The sequence below is a fragment of the Dicentrarchus labrax genome, unplaced genomic scaffold (assembly GCF_905237075.1).
Source record: "Dicentrarchus labrax unplaced genomic scaffold, dlabrax2021, whole genome shotgun sequence".
Classification (NCBI taxonomy): Eukaryota; Metazoa; Chordata; class Actinopteri; family Moronidae; genus Dicentrarchus; species Dicentrarchus labrax.
In genome coordinates, this window is record NW_026136701.1 from 8,644,865 (window position 1) to 8,661,370 (window position 16,506).

The 16,506-nt window shown below is 39.6% G+C and overlaps 2 protein-coding genes across 6 annotated transcripts; both read left to right on the forward strand.

The window, feature by feature from the left end:
- Positions 1-187: 187 nt before the first annotated feature.
- On the forward strand, positions 188-2,692 carry dynlt5 (dynein light chain Tctex-type family member 5). 2 transcript variants are annotated; one of them, XM_051398394.1, is made up of 5 exons: positions 188-786; positions 1,215-1,370; positions 1,598-1,689; positions 2,135-2,259; positions 2,340-2,692. In XM_051398394.1, exons 2-5 carry the CDS (start codon positions 1,258-1,260, stop codon positions 2,541-2,543), a joined length of 534 nt encoding a protein of 177 aa, XP_051254354.1. In that variant the 5' UTR covers positions 188-786; positions 1,215-1,257; the 3' UTR covers positions 2,544-2,692. The 2 variants fall into 2 exon arrangements, with proteins under 2 accessions (XP_051254354.1, XP_051254346.1); XM_051398386.1 differs by having other exon boundaries at positions 203-798.
- A 2,015-nt stretch (positions 2,693-4,707) lies between these two features.
- mier1b (mesoderm induction early response 1b, transcriptional regulator) lies at positions 4,708-16,452 on the forward strand. Of its 4 annotated transcripts, none has more exons than XM_051398125.1 (13): positions 4,708-4,778; positions 5,561-5,585; positions 6,420-6,568; positions 6,786-6,971; positions 7,043-7,184; positions 7,317-7,384; positions 7,819-7,891; positions 8,033-8,184; positions 8,789-8,870; positions 8,973-9,067; positions 9,433-9,560; positions 13,355-13,482; positions 14,554-16,452. In XM_051398125.1, exons 1-13 carry the CDS (start codon positions 4,770-4,772, stop codon positions 14,868-14,870), a joined length of 1,554 nt encoding a protein of 517 aa, XP_051254085.1. In that variant the 5' UTR covers positions 4,708-4,769; the 3' UTR covers positions 14,871-16,452. The 4 variants fall into 4 exon arrangements, with proteins under 4 accessions (XP_051254085.1, XP_051254090.1, XP_051254107.1 ...); XM_051398130.1 differs by having other exon boundaries at positions 7,055-7,184; XM_051398138.1 differs by lacking the exon at positions 4,708-4,778 and having other exon boundaries at positions 5,538-5,585; positions 7,055-7,184; positions 9,514-9,560.
- The last annotated feature ends 54 nt before the right edge of the window (positions 16,453-16,506 follow it).

Here is a 16,506-nt window from a genome sequence, read left to right on the forward strand (position 1 = left end):
TATACTTTGGGGGTATTGGCCAGACTATAAAAGTACAAGTGAATCTTTCAACCTGTTTCCACTGTTTGACGAAGAATATTTTATGATTATTCATCATAATTTATTCATAAGTTCCACTGGGTCAGGTGGGCCATCGGGGAGGAGAGGGTATGGGGGCATTACGAAGAGAAGTCCTTAAAGCGCTCAGAAAAAAGCAGGAAATGTGAAAACCTACAATTCCACGACAGCTGGGTAAACTCTATGCTGACGAAGACCATGTGGTGTGATCGACAGCTCCAGAATAGCTACTAAATAGACCTTGTGGGTGGGATTGTTTCTCAACTGCTGCTGATGATCTAAACTTAATTCCACTTAGTGGCCTAGCTTTTTCAGGAGCTTTCATCTCGCAGTCTTCACCAGCAGACGGAGTTATATGAATAATGTACAAGTAAAATGAAATGCAGTGGTGATGACAGCTGATGAAAACTGTCACGTGTGGTTAAAAACTATTAAGTGCACCTTGAGTTATGATGGATGAACTCTTATTATTATCTAATTATTAGGCTATTAGTCACTATCACTGTTAGGGAAAGGCACCAATGAGCGCACACAGCTCTGTAGCCATAACTTTGGGCTTTTTTAACCTTCATTGATTGGTAACGTCATCACTAAAAACAGTGTACGTCACGCAGCCAGCAGCACGCTCGTGCATGAAACCCCGCCCACTGACTGATGGTTGCCATGACAACACCAAGCTCCACTGTGCTGTGCTCGTCCCAAGACGCCCTGAAGTCGGTAAAAACATCGGTAAAAACATCGGTAAAAACGTGCTAGATTTCCCTCAGTGATGTTTATGTATGACCCATTTGACACGAAATGATCTGTGAAGCTATACTGTTTGTAAAGTTCTTTAAAATAAGCATAGGTTTACAAACGATTCAATTCTTTACAGCTAACTTTACGTTATTTGTAACTTAAGCTAAACCTACCCAGAAGGCTAACGTTGCAACTTTGACTAGCTTTAACGTTAGTTACCCCCCCCCCGTGTATTCATGTATTTTTACTTTAGTTTTTACCTTTTTACAAACGTAAGTTTCCTAATGAGTTTTCCTTATCGATTTAGGGAATATGTGTTTTAAACGTGATGTCCTCAAGTGTTGGAGTTAGCTACTGTATCTGTTTAAACTAAGCTAACTAACGTTAGATATTAATTAAGCTAACGTCAATATATTTAGGTGATCATCCTGTAAAGACAATCTAAAGGAAGGGGAAGGTGTCATGTCTGATCTGCTTAAAGACAAATCCCTAAAAAGAGAAAAGAGGACGGGCAAGGCGCCTTCAGAGGGCAGCCATGGAGTCAGAGGCAAAGAAACAACCGGCAAGACAAAGGAGTGAGTAATATCCAGCTTTTATCATTCTTGTTGTCAGCTTTATTAATAATACCAAACTGCCATAGGTTATGATGACTGATGAAAGTATTCCCAATACACTATGTTTGGTTTAGAAGTTGTTGTGAGCTCTTCTTACATTATTACTTATGTGGAGGTCAGTCAACCGCAGTGTACACATACAGTGGCCCTTATCCTGGCAGTTTCATCACTCTGATCCTGTGTTTCAGCTCTATAAGTACAGTGTCGTGTATAGATGAACTAGGACACCATGATGACAATGCTCGGATGGCCGTAACGATGGAGAACACCTACCAGCTGGGTGAGATAACTTCACCTGTGTGCGGCATCATACCCAGCTATACAGATGCACTGCAGCTGTTTGATACAACAGTGATTTGATTTTGATTCTTTAAGAAATTTACCTGATCAACATATATTGCAGATGTGTCTTTTTTGTTTGATTTTTTTTCATGGCCTTAGTCTCACTACAACCATACACCAAGGCACTGATTTAAATAAGGACATTTTACAGAAATTGTGTCAAACTACAAAAAGGTTAGCACATAGGCTTACTAATTCTTGAGGGATGTAAGTTGAACAAGACCAGAAACATATCAAGTGGACATTTTTATGCAATATGAATTGATTTTAAAGCGCCATAACTTCCCAAATTTAAATCAATGCATTACAATACTTTTTACTAATTGCATAAGAAGTCAAAGTTATTTAACATGGCATTGTTGTCTTTGTTTTTTGGACCACAGGACCTTACAAACGCTTCCCTATTCCTGCTGTCACAGACATACTGAAGGATGTACTCACCAGTTACCTCCAAGAGGAGAAATATGAAGTGGAGTGGTCTCAAAAAATGACAAAAACAATATGTGAGGTAAATAAAATGGAAAAACTAATTCATGGCATGAATACCTTATGTTCTATCAGTTTCATTATTTGTATTTCCTCTCCCAGGTGATAAGAGCTCGTGTGAAGGACCTCATGATTCCCCGATATAAGATTGTCGTGCTGGTCCACATCGGCCAGCTCACCGGGCAGAGCATGCAAATCAGCAGCCGCTGTCTGTGGGATGCATCTAATGACACCTTCGCCTCTTACTCCTTCAAGAACAGCTCTCTGTTTGGTGTGGCATCTGTCTATGCTGTTTACATTGAGTGAATCATGTAGACATTGGATGGACCCACACAAGATTCACTTTAGTCATACATATCTCACAGTGAGGAAGAGATTTCTGCTATTGAGGAGTTATTTATCTATGTTGTATATTTTGTCTGAATAAATGATTAAACAAGGAGGGATTACCAAAATTCATGGTGTTTTTTTTATTTTTTGCTAGCATGGAAAATGAAATCACATTTTTCTGACAATGCTCTGAAAATGTATATATTTTGAACTAATGAATGACTGTGGCAGATCGATGATGACCCGTTGGGATTTCCCCTTCTAGCAGAGCATGGAGAGGTCACTCCTTCGACAGCCTTGTTCACAGCACACTGATATTAGTGCCTGGTTTAGGTCCCGCCAGTGACGGTGCATCACTGGCACATCTGTCGTCTTCAGTTTTGTCTCTTCGCTTCCTGCCAAGAGATATTGTTAACCTGAAGTCAGGGCTGTCACTCTAATTTGGCTTACAGTAAAGTTTAAGTATTAAAGAATTCAAGTGACCACGTTCTCACCGTCTTGAAACGTCTCCTCTTCTCCCATCAGTCTCCTCCACCTGGATCCTCCACAGGTGTACACCACTGCCCGCAGAAATGCCCGGCCACACAGCCTCAGTGTGTTATCCTCTGTCTGTACCTGTGCCACACATAACGTGCACAGCAGCAACGCAAGCAGGATTAGGGATCTCATTTCTGCTGATGTTCTGATGTCTGTATTCAGAAAACATCTGTCCTGATCAAGCCTTTTATGCAGAGACTCCACTGATGTCACACACTTTCCAAGGTCTTCCTCAGGTGATTCCTGTGTAAACGGTGTCTGTTATCTTTGGTAACCATCATGTGCTTTTAACAACGGATGTCAATCTGGCCATTTGGGATATGTGTGGGAATCTAGGCCATTGTTATGATCACTGATAACTACATTTTTGTAAATGTTAAAGAGAAAGAATTGCTTTTTTATGTCCCAACTGCAGGGTTTTTATTGCCATGGATTAACTAAAGTGTTGCCTAATGGATCGCTTGAGATATCCGTCCTACAACAAACTGAGGTGATGGCTCTCTACATAGCAACATAGTGGAGCGTGTGCTCACTATCATGAACATAAATCAATGATTCCAAGAAGAGACAGTTGCATTAACCGGAACATTTGTTGTTATATTGAACTGTGTCATGGAATAGGTGACTGCGCTATAGTCATTTCCGGCTGGGTGAGGCATAAGCATAGCTAAAATCTAAAATATAGTTTTTATTACGAAGGTATCCTAATTCAAGAAGAGTGTATTCTGGTATAAAAAAAGTCAAGCTAATGAAAGTTAACATTTTAATTTTGATTAATGAAGTAGTTCTTCCTCTCTTCAGTGTAAATAGTATTTTGAACTTGGATCAGTGAGACCTTTTGGCCTATGTCACTTTAAACATTAATATTACATTGTAAAATGAGCTTGTTCTCTATGGCGTTTGGTGGAGGAAAACATTTGTTACTTATTTTAGATTGTACTAGTAGTAGTAGTATTAATGTAGACCTACACACTCATCTCACAGTTTTGATAGTCAAGGTCAAGGTATGAAGGACCGGTAACCACCCAGGGACCATGATTTTTTTAGTCAAAACTATGGCATTATGGTAAGAGGCCCCTGGGCGGTAATCCACCCTTCAATTAACCTCTTCAGGGCAGCTGCGTTTACAGTATAAAAGCACTAATAGACCTTTTTCATTGAAGATATTTAAATTTGTCATTGTTGGAAATGCATAGGTCTAATTCATAATAATAAAAAGCTGTCAACATCATGTAAACTACCACAGCCCACTTAGAGCACTGTTCAGAAAAATATCAGCTAAGGACTTTTAGCTTTACTTATTGTGTGAAATTCAGTTTGAAAGTTCATAATATGCTAGGTTTGAACTTGTTACATTATATTAAATGTTCACACATTGCTCTCTGTGTATCTGGTATCTTAGTAATTATTTTGTCATTTTTATTGTCATTGCATTGAATTTAATTGATTAGATGTAATGTAAAACCTGTATATGTATCGTTTGGTAATTAATTTTTACAAAATGCACATAGTACTACATGAATATCACAGAAACATCCATGCTTTGGCGGTGCACGACTGAGACACCGAGGCGAATGTGAGCAGAGCAGTGTTACTGCAGGTGGGCGGGGCTCTACATCCGGGAACTACCACTGAACCCTGACGTGACCCTGCAGGATTGCAAACATGGCGGAGGTAAGAAAGTGAAATAAATATTAGGAAAAAATAATTTTATACCGCAGGATAGTTTGTTCAGTCGAATGTGTATATCGTTTGTGTGTCATAGCTTTAATACACGAATTGAAGAATCCACTGTTTGCGTCGCTAGATAATGGATATTTCTTGACACAAGCATGTTTAGTAAACTTCGGATTTAGCTAACGTTAGCCGAGCTAGCCCAGACGGAAGGTAGCTGCGGCGTTAGCGATGATACTTGGCGGTTTTGTTTAACAATACTTAACTATCCTTTTCAGCGTTTTTAATTACACGTGTAGCAGTAGTTTCATGGTTACACATATTTTGTGTGTTGTTTTTTTAGCATAACTTGATGGCTGTTGATACGAAGCTTAACTTGGACGCGTTAGCTAAATATATAAAGGAGGATTAGCTTGTAATTTGTATTCTAAGTTAGCCATTTGAGTGAATTAACCCAGTAAGCACCCGCCAGTTGCAGCTAACTGGTTGAATGCAGGCGGTAAACGCCACTGTTCATAAGATATTCACAGTCTGGTGGAGATGGAGCCTAAATTCTCCCACAGGAAGTGGTGACAGTCTTCTTTGTTTCTTTTCTTCTTAAACTGCAGTCAGCTTTTAGGGCACGGGGTCGGGCGCGCTTTTTTCCATTTACGTTCCCCTGCGAGACTAACTTGAATAAGTTATACACAGCGGCGAAGCGTGTCCTGTTGTACTCATAACGAGATATTTGCCTCTGAAGTTGTTCTTTAACTTTATTTATGTTCTTCTTTTCCGTTTTCCAGTCCTCCCTCGGGAATTCGAGCCCAGGTACATACAGTTGGAACTTTTTTGTTGTTGTTTGTGTGTATGGCAGAGGTTTGAAATCCGCTGTCCAAACTTAAATAGTATATGTATAATACGTATTGAATTTGATGCTTAAAGGAACTAATTTGGTCAAAATTTAAAGAATGGAAACTACTGGATTGATAGTCTCATACTTTAAGATATAAAGTTATTATTATTTTACACAGTAATAATAATAAAAAAAACAGTTTTATATATATATATATATATATAAATATAGATATAAGAATATGCAAAGGAGAAACGTAGTGCAAAAAGTAGAGTGTAAAAGTATAAAAATACAATAAGGATTAATAAAATAAAAATATTAAGATATAATAGAAATATAAAATATAATGAACATATATACACTATATACAGTTGGCAATAAAGGAATATGGTCTGCCAAAAATATGTATAACAGTGTATAACTGACTGTACATGTACTATTATAACAAGATAAGAGTTGGATGATAGGATTATATTATACTGTGAAACAATATAAAGTTGTCTACCATCAGAGTTTTAGCCATACTGTTTGTATCCAAAGTATCAGTCCCTGTAATTTTTCTGACTGAATTAAGCCAATTATGGAAAGTGGTGTAAATCAATGAGGAGGATTACTATATATTACTATTATCATGTTAGATTTAAAGGATTTTTGCATCAGTGTGGCTTTGATTTTTGGTAAGCAGTTCCCTGGATGTGCCAAAAATAGACATTCCCATCTGGAAGTTTTATCTGTAAGAGGTTTAATTGAGTTTTGATAAAAATGTACAATAAATAAATATTGCTTTACTTTTTGGGTTACTTTTCAAGGAGGTTCGGCAGGTTCCGATGACCATGATTTCGACCCATCAGCAGATATGCTTGTTCATGACTTCGATGATGAACGCACCCTGGAGGAAGAGGAAATGCTGGAGGCAGCTGATGAGACCAACGCCAACGAGATTGAAGATCTTGCACGGGTGAGTTTCAGGCTTTGAGGTCATTTTTGGTTTTGTCAGCTCTGTCTGGTAATATATACATTTAACAGTCTTCTCAAACAATTTGAGAATAATGGCTCTGACTTTTGAATTTAGTTCTTAACATTTAGATCAAAATTATTTCATTTAGGCATCAACTCTAGGCAAAAGTTTAATTCATTGTACAGTTTAGAAATCATTGTCACTTCACTTTCAACAGGAAGGAGAGATGCCCATTCATGAGCTGCTGAATCTGTATGGTTATGGCGGTGGTTCACCAGCAGATGAGGATGAGGAGGAAGAGGAAGAACCTGAGGAGGAAGAGGATGATGAAGAAGAGGATGAGGAAGAGGACCTAGACAATGATGAAAGCAGTAGAAGCACTGGCGAGTTGAAAAGAAATGAGGTACGTGGGTGTTTGTGATATGGTTTCCATGAACTTAATATGTTTGTGTCTGGTCTTGACTGTAACTTTAGGTGTGTTTTCAGGGTGAGGGTGTTAAGAACTTATCAGGACAGGAAGATGAGGCCCAGGCAACGTCTGAGGGCCGCACACGCTCTGTCAGGTCCCTTGGCACAGCAGAACTTATTCGCCCCCAAAAACTCAAGTATTTTGAAAGTATGAATCATCTTACCTCATTTTCTTTCTCTTCTTTCTGCTTGCTGCAACTAAATTGTATGTCCTGATGTCTGTATTAGAAAATACTGCAGATATTCTATTGGGATTTATTGTTCATCCGTTGTGTCTAAGGTAATAATGATGCAGAGGAGGAGTCAGATGAAGATGAGGACTATGTTCCATCTGAGGACTGGAAAAAGGTAACTTCATTTTTCAGTGTCAGACACTTGTCCTCTTACATTACAGTGGGATTTAAACTACACTGCTAAAAACATTTTTCAGAACAAAGAGGGCATGGTTTGTTTAAAATGCTAAACATCTGGATCAGTGGAATTTACACACTGCCTGCCACATATCTAAGGATCTGGAGCATGTGCGGTGTCAGTTCAGATTTGTCTAATCCTCTTAGACTTTTAGAAATACACAGCTATTGAAGTCAGCTGTCACTATGATAGATGTATGTCTTCAGAAATACTCTTTGCCCACTGCAGAAATGCTACACTGACCAAACAGAGTTATGGTTTCATGGTGTAAAGACAAGAATCAGAGATGAAATTAGACCCTTTCTGTTTTGTATGATGCAAGCAGGATTTATATGTGTTATGAGTCTAAACTGTGTGTGTATTCCCAACAGGAAATCATGGTGGGCTCCATGTATCAAGCAGAAACTCCTGTTGGCCTGTGTAAATATAAAGACAATGAAAAAGGTAAGCTGGCTGTTTGTTGTTTCACTGTAAACATTTACATATTTAAGTTATAACACCGTGTGTCCTTTCTGGGTCCAAAAGAACTGAAGATGGTACAGCAGACAAAAGGTTGATGTGTTTTTCTATGAATTTGTCCTGTAGTTTATGAAAATGATGACCAGTTGTTGTGGAACCCGGAGTGTCTTCCTGAAGGCAAAGTGGTGGAGTTCTTGACGGAGGCGTCAAGGCGGACAGGAGAGGAGAAGGGTGTGGATGCCATCCCAGAGGGATCACATATCAAAGATAATGAACAGGTGAAAGCAGTATATCAGTAACCTGTACTGAAAGATAAGGCTGACCAAAACAAACAGAAAATTGATTCTACTATTGTCTGTGGAGCCAAATCCTGATATATCTTATTTCTCTGTGCCGTAGATGTTCATTGTTGTCCAATAACCCTTAAAAAAAAATCAGTGCGCCATTCTGTGACAATGGCGGAAATGTTCATTCATTACAATGAAGTTAGACACTTTAATTTGCTTTAAGTCACCAAATGTGTATTAATCTGTGGCTGAACTGCATTATTTAAGCCTGTAATGTTGGCTACACACTACGGGGCCCAGCTGTTAAGTACTTCATTTAAAAATGAAACAGTATGTTTTAGAGCCACTTTTAATAGAAAGGAATGGGCTTGGACAGGGCTTCTCCAAGGAGCACAAAGAAATGTAGAAACAGTAAAAATGTCCCTGGGACAGGGTATGGAGGTCAAGATGTGTTGAGAGATGGACTCTCTTTCATGGGATTGTTGACAATAAGAAAAATGTTGAATAACACCACAGTTATGCTTTAATTCAAATGAGTTATAATCATGCTGTATTACATTTGAGTAAACTTGTTTGATCATGTGTTTCCCTGTAGGCATTATATGAACTGGTGAAATGTGACTTTGATACAGAAGAAGCTTTAAGAAGACTTAGGTTTAATGTAAAAGCAGCCAGAGGTAAGTAGACAATTAAGTCCTGCATTATATTAACCTTCAGTTTTCTCTGACGCAACATGTTTGGGGTAAAATGGCTCTTGACTTGTCTTCTCTCTTTAACAGAGGAGCTTTCTGTCTGGACTGAAGAGGAATGTAGAAATTTTGAACAAGGACTAAAAGCTTACGGCAAAGACTTTCATTTAATACAGGCCAACAAGGTAAGAGAAGTGTTTCAAAGCCACATTAATTAACCATTTTTAATTCATATGTCATGACCATATATTGTTAATGTCAGAATTATTTTAACAATCATGACATGGATTTGAATTTTATGTTGTTGTGTTTATTGTTATGTGGCTGTTGGATGCACAGGGTTGGAATCTGCTACATTTCAACCTTGTTGCATTTTGAGACAAATCCAATTTTTTTAATTCGTACAGTGTTAAAGTGTCTGTAGATGATATGACTTTTGTCAGTCACATGCAATAATTTGATTTGTCTCTTATGTGAAATTGCATTGAATCAATCTCTTCAGATGATGGTAATAATGGCTATTTCATGTCTGCTGAATTAAATCTTTCAGGTGAGAACTAGGTCTGTAGGAGAATGTGTGGCCTTTTATTACATGTGGAAGAAGTCTGAGCGTTATGATTTCTTTGCACAGCAAACCAGACTTGGGAAAAGGAAATACAACCTTCACCCTGGTGTCACGTAAGTTAAAGATTATTGTTCAAGTAATTGTACATTTCTGTTTCAGGTTTATGTGTTTGGTTATGTCTGTTGTTTCTGATGTTTCATTATTCACAATTACTGATGTAAACATTTTGTTAAATTAAGTGGCGCTGTTTTTGCATCAAGCTTTGTTCAAACTGAGTTTCCCTTTTTAGAAAACAAAAGGTGATAACATAGCACAATAGCATTGCAGTGGACTTTAAGGTGGTGGATGGAGTTACATTCAGAATATATGATAATAATGTGGCATATATTTATATATATATATATATAAAATGGGGTACTGTGGTACTTTTTAGGGATGCACCGAATATTCGGCCACCGAAAATTTTCGAAATACTTTTATCACCGAAACAACACAGCCGAAACAGAAAGTTGTGATGATGTAAACAAAAACCGCGGCCAGCACACGCTTGTCTGGATAAGCGCCAACATGCGGTGTGGACGTATTTCAATATATCCGAGAAAGACCCATGGATAGCGATTTGCAAAACATGTAATGCTGAAATTTCAAGAGGGGGTGCATTTGCAAAGCGTTTCTCCACGTCGGGTTTAATTTATCACCTGAAATTCAAACATCCTGATTGCCATTCTGAATATGAAAAGAATGTGGCACAGAAAAGGAAAATCAATCCGAGCACGCCCACTCCGTCTGTGGCGGACGTTTTTGAAAAGGCAAGAAAGTTTTCCAGTGATGGTGCCAAGGCAAAGGGCATTACACAAAAAATTATGGAATTCATTGCCTTAGATGATCAGCCATTCTCTGTCGTAGAGGATGTGGGATTTCGTAGGCTGATTATTAGTCTCATTATTCATTCATTCATTCATTCATCATTAAGTCAAAGTTAAACATTTTATTTTGAATTTTATTTTATATTGTGCACTGTTGTAATGTCAGTGCTAAATAAATATTTTCATACTTTTGTAATTGATTTATTCTTTGAATTGCAATGCCTTGATTTTAGTGAGGTTAGTACACAGTCATAGCCATAAATGCAATGGTACTAATAATTGGCATAATTAGGGACCGAGCCAGTATGAACTGGAAGGTCCATATTGTTTTTCCTATGTTTATTATTATTATTTCTAGTAAACTTCAACTGCGTTTTCCAGCCCCGTGCATTGACGAACTCTCAATTTTATTTGGCAGATTTGTCAAGCCTCATTAAACTTAGAGATTCCATGCGTCACATGCAGATCGCCAGTAGGTAGGCCACTAGGTGGCGCTGTTTCGGCCGATTTTGAAAGGCTAATAACTCCCGCATAGTTTGTCTCACATTCAAAAACCTTATATCCACGCGTTCGGTGAATGGAGCTGAACCTCCCTATAGGCCACGCCCACTCGCCTAGATTTTTTTTTCTAGAGCGCAAATGTCCATAAATCACTTTTTGGTGTTCATCCTACACACTTTGTCCGATTCGCACGAAATTTTGCACATAGCATCTGTGGACCGTCCTGACAACAAAAGTAATTTGAAGAATTTTGATATTTTAAAAAATAAGGAAGTTATAAAATTAGCACTTCCTGTTGATTTTTCGTCAAAAGGAAGTGGGGTATTTCTCCACGTTGGTATGTCTGATTTACACCAACCTTGGGTCCATAGTTCCCCATGTCTTCCTTAGGCATCGTGCACAATTTCAGGTCATCACCACAAGGTGGCGCTCTTAAAATGAAGGAGTTTATAGCTCTACAATGGTATGTGTGATTAAGATGAAACTTGGTACGCTGCTTCCCCATGGCTCCCTGAGGCTTCCCCAAAAGGAAAATCACGCCACTAGGTGGCACTCTGGTGGCAGGGTAAATCACTGTGCGGATACTGTCATAGTTATGAATATGAAATTCACAGAGCACGTGTAGAGTGGTGCCTGAAGCTAACATACCAAAATCGGGTTTCTCGTGCTTGTAGCGCCCCTACAGAATAAAAATATATCAGCCCCGGCGCCACGTTTTACCGACATGTACGAAACTCAATAGGCATGTATAATGTGCCGGGCTACAAAAAGCCTCTTGGACCCATACCTCAAATCCCACAGGAAGTCGGCTATTTTCATTCAAAATTTGCACTTTTGGCGGCCATTTTGTGGTCATTTTGACCTTTGGGCTTCTTTGTGAACTAACTGATCCTAGGGAATTTATCGGATCTGCTTCAAAATTGGTCAGTACAGTCAAAACATGGTGCTGAATGAACGCATTATATTTGGTGACTGTATGTTGAAGGGCGTGTCCGTGGCGTGCCCTCAAAGTTGGCCATTTAGAACAAATGTCACACTGTGATGTCATTTTTGCATTTCAGGGCTTCTATTTGAATGATGCCCACCTACAGCTTCTATCGGATCTTCTTCAATTGGCAGTCCAGTCACAACATGGTGCTGAATGAACGCATTATATTTTGTGACTGTACGTTGAAGGGCGTGTCTGTGGTGTGCCCTAAAGTTGGCCATTTTGAACAAATGTCACACTGTGATGTCATTTTGGCCTTTCAGGGCTTCTATTTGAATGATCTGCTCCTACACGTTCTAACGGATCTTCTTCAATTGGGCAGTACAGTCACAACATGGTGCTGAATGAACGCATTTCATTTTGTGACTGTACGTTGAAGGGCGTGTCCGTGGCCTGCCGTCAAAGTTGGCCATTTTGAAGCCCGTGGTCCTGTATTTGAACAAACAAACTCCTTGAGAATTGATCAGATCTGCTTCAAAACTTGACAGTACTCTTGAATAATCTTGCTGATTACAAGTTGTGCTATTTATGACTGTACGTTGAGGGCGTGTCCCAGGTGTCTCGTCAAAGTTGGACATTTTGAATTCTGTGGTCTTTTTTTCAAAGTGATGAAACACAAACACCCCTCCGCTCCCACTAGCCACATCTACAAACCATATTTCCTAGGGAGTATTGTGCGTGAAGCATAGTGTGAAACCGCTGGAAGTCACTTATTAAATTGCAAGATAAATAGGGGACTTATCAAATCGACTTCAAAATTGGACAGTCTTATAAAAACAAAGTGTACATGAAGAATTGAGCTATTTGTGGCTGTACGTCAAACTGCGTGCCACTGACCCCTTGTCAAATTCTGATGATTTTCCATTGCGGTACTCGTAACTTCGTGTGCATGTCCAATTTCCAATAAACTTCTATATTCTGTAACAGTCTCCCACTGAACGCGTCCTCTAACATCAGCCTACGTATTACAGTCCCGCCATGAACTTGTCTACGTGACAAGATTCAGATAAAGTGAAAGCACGCATACTGGCAAGGAAGGAAGCGCTGCGTGGCATCGGGCCGATTTGGAGCAGATTTACGTGCGGATTCGCCTGATAGCGCTTGTTCGCGGCACTGTTTGGCCTGCGCACCCGACCGCACGTGCGCGTTTCGGCGCCCGCCCGTGCGTCCAACTGCTTCAGCTTTAATTTATTTTGGTTTTTCGGTTTTCGGCCTTGGTTTCCTCATTTTCGGTTTTGGCCAAGAATTTTCATTTCATTCACTTTTACTTGTGTTTAGTGTTGTCTGTATAGAATCTGAGATGATCTACTCCTGTGGAGGCATCCCGTGTGTTTTTAGGTCTCAGATAACAAACGTATGCATGTAGTGCAACAAGAAGCTTGTATGAAACACTACAATTCAATGCACAGTATTACATGCTAACTAGGACCCACTTGCCGTCACTGTTAGGTTACAAAGAAACGACAGACCAGACTACCTACACTTAAATAGTATTTTCATATCAAGATGTGAGGTTGTGTGTAACAGAGTGTGTGCTGCTGTGTGTCATCAGAGACTACATGGACAGATTACTGGACGAGACGGAGAGCGCAACATCCAGCCGAGCGGCGTCACCTCCTCCAACCACCTCCAGCAGCAGCGCCAGCCATTCGGAGAGGGAAGACAGCAGCAGTCAGAACGGTGAGCTGGTGAACCAAGTGTACTTGTATGAGTGCACACACAAACCGTTATTAAAGATTTCAAATTATTCAACTTATCTTTTTGTATCGTTTCATTTTCACATCGTAAACATCACGTCTGCGTGGATCACCCAAAATTTATGATGACATGGAAATGTTTATAGATGACCCACAGGAGCAAATAAGTTATTTTTAAAAAAAGTTTACATACTGCTAATGGTATCTAGCTGTCAGTTTAGTTTTGATTTTGTTTTGCCAAGTTTTCAGATATATGTTAGGTTTCTGCCTCCACCCCATTACAGGGGGAATTAATTTAATTTATGGTGTACCTAGCATTGGCAAAATGTCAGCAACAATATCTCTTTTCATAATATCCCACAATGTCAACAATTTTAATGGATTTCTTAGGTAGAAAGTAGTTCCACTGAACACAGCGAGCACCACAAATAAAATCCTTTTCACCTCTATTGTATTTAGTTGAAGGCAGAAATCTGAGAGACTAAGGGCCTGTCCACACCAAGAACAATAATTATAAATATATTGTTTTAAAAATATTCCTAACTGAGGTGGATGGTGCCACAACTATACTGACAGTAGCCAACAATATTGTTTGGATCACTTTCAGATGAACGACTTATTAAACACTTCTATAAGGCTGCAAATAACTCACAGAAAAGTCATTTTATCTGAAACATATTGCCAAACGCTTTGACGCTGATGGGCTCTCTGAAGTTCGTTTGGTCCTTACTGATGTCCTCTTTGACAATCGCCAGACTCGCATGAAAGCATGAATAAAACTCCTAACTGCTCTCGTCTTTGAAGAACTTTGTGGACTCCTATCTTTCTTATTCTTTTGTTTCAGTATTAACAGCCATACATATATATTTTCCTATTAAGCTGCTGACACATTGTCGCTCATTAGTGTGAATACTCACCTCGTTATAGTTATTGTTTTTGGTATTGATGACACTTGGTAAAGTAAATCCCCAAAAATGTGCACGGCTAGATAATGCTACAGTTTTTATAGTCTGGGCGATTCTCAAACCACTCCTTTTTCATTGTTATGTGACAGGTATTGCAAGCCACAACTCAAGCCACCCGGTGGATGGCACTCATTTGCCCCCAGTGAATCAAGTCAAACCTGAGTCAGTTCAGTCCAATGGTCCCTCCCATCCGGTAGTGGAAGCTCCTGTTCCCATTTCAGACAACAACTCCAACGGCTGCAGCGAACCCAGTGCGCCCAGCCACGACCGAAATGGTTCTCTGGAGTCTCCGCTGGACCACAGAGACACAGCAACAGCACATGAAAGGCCGGCCAAGAGATGCAGGACAGAGGCCGAACCATTGGGCCAAAGTGAGGTTGAACCGTCCAGGGCGCAGGAGAACTGAAGGATCCAGAGCTTGTGATGTTGACTAATAGACGCTCAGTTGGGGTGAAAAAATTGGCCCCACTTCCCAGCTTATGGGCAGAGGTAAGGGGGGTAATGAGCCAGGTGAACCCCTCTTGGCCCAGGAGCGCAGTATCTCCTGAGAGCAAAGACTCACTCTTTAACAAGGTCAAAGGTCACTGAAAATCACACCTTAACACAGCCAACCAAACTGCAGCTGGTCCTCTAGGAGGGGCCCCCGCGTGTCCCGTCCCTCCATCCCATCCATGTACGGACTGCCTGCAAAGCTCATCCCAAAGTACCACAGCTCCATCGTGTCCTACAAAACATCTTCTACTCATCGACTTTATTCCCTCTTTGGAGACTGACTGACAAAATTTTGCCAAGAATTTCCTTTTTCTATTTGTACTCAAAGAAAATAAATCACCCGTGATATTTTTTTACACAAGAGATATTTATATTTTTTAACAAAAGAAAACTATGATGGGTAATTGCTGTTCAAGCTATTTGAACGTTTGATGAAACGTGACATGTTTTAACCGATTACGTGCTTAAGTTGTCAACAAGTAGGCAAACACAAGATGAGGAAGGCTGGTGCTGTCGCCGGCCCTCTTAAGTTGCACTTTGTATGTTTCTCATCTTTATTGATAAGGAGTGGTGTCGAAACCCAGCAGAATTACATTTTTCATTTCACTTCTGAACCCGCCCTATCATGGCTGTTTGTTTGGTTATGATAAATAAACCAGTGGGTTAGTCCCCCTGCAGGTTTGTTTGTGTAAAGCAGCTGACATCAGTGATGTCCTGTATTATAACTCATCATGTAGAAGATCGCTGTATTTTTGGATTCTCATGGTCAGTGCTTTGCTCAACGCTCTGTTTTTACTAGACAGAATGTCCGTGATTTTTAATGTAAAGTTTGTATAGATTTCTTACCTTGAGCAGTTGGTACATTTTTTATAACTGTCTGTCCATCTTTGTATTTTCTGGTCTTCCTCGTAGGCTGTGCTTTTTGTTGAGATGGATGTTAATAAAAAAAAGTAGCCATTCCTTTTCCCCCCTCTGTTCAGCAGCACTTCCCATTCCTGAGTGATCCTGCTCAATCCGAAATGTTTGTTGCAGAGAGCTTCATCTTTTGTGCGTATAAAAAAAAAAAAGCCACACATTGTGGTCGAGTGTGCTGCTTGCCTTTGGTTTAAAACCTCTGCTGACTCCAAGTGCTTAGTTCCAACCAGTATTTACTGTGTCTTCAGTAAGTGGCTACAGAGCAGTGGATTTCCAGCTGTCTAACAGAACAGGTTGATGTAGGCTTGTGAGCTGGAAGACCTTCATTTGTTTTGGTACACAGTAGCTGTTCAGCTTAATGTTTAAGTGTTTACTTTGTACTCAGCTTTGAACTTACATTCACAAATTTAAAGATAAGTTTGTCTCAGATAATGTTGATCCATGTAGTCTTTCTTTCCCTTTGTTGACCATTTGTTTTTGTTTTTTTCTCTGTAAATGACGACATGAATAAAGTGTATTCCAAGACTGGCTATGAATGGAATTACATTGGCTATATTTAATAAATGTATTAATGAGTCTGAGTTGTTGTATTTTGAGTTTTTAAACTGCAGAGTTGGAAAGCAAAAACACAACAC

Excerpts from the sequence above, each read along its gene's own strand:
- dynlt5 (XM_051398394.1), top strand. The coding sequence starts at position 1,258 with ATGTCTGATCTGCTTAAAGACAAATCCCTAAAAAGAGAAAAGAGGACG. Across the intron at positions 1,371-1,597 it reads ACAACCGGCAAGACAAAGGA|CTCTATAAGTACAGTGTCGT; the intron begins GTGAGTAATATC and ends CCTGTGTTTCAG. Across the intron at positions 1,690-2,134 it reads GGAGAACACCTACCAGCTGG|GACCTTACAAACGCTTCCCT; the intron begins GTGAGATAACTT and ends TTTGGACCACAG.
- mier1b (XM_051398125.1), top strand. Across the intron at positions 8,185-8,788 it reads ATATCAAAGATAATGAACAG|GCATTATATGAACTGGTGAA; the intron begins GTGAAAGCAGTA and ends GTTTCCCTGTAG. Across the intron at positions 9,068-9,432 it reads ATTTAATACAGGCCAACAAG|GTGAGAACTAGGTCTGTAGG; the intron begins GTAAGAGAAGTG and ends TAAATCTTTCAG.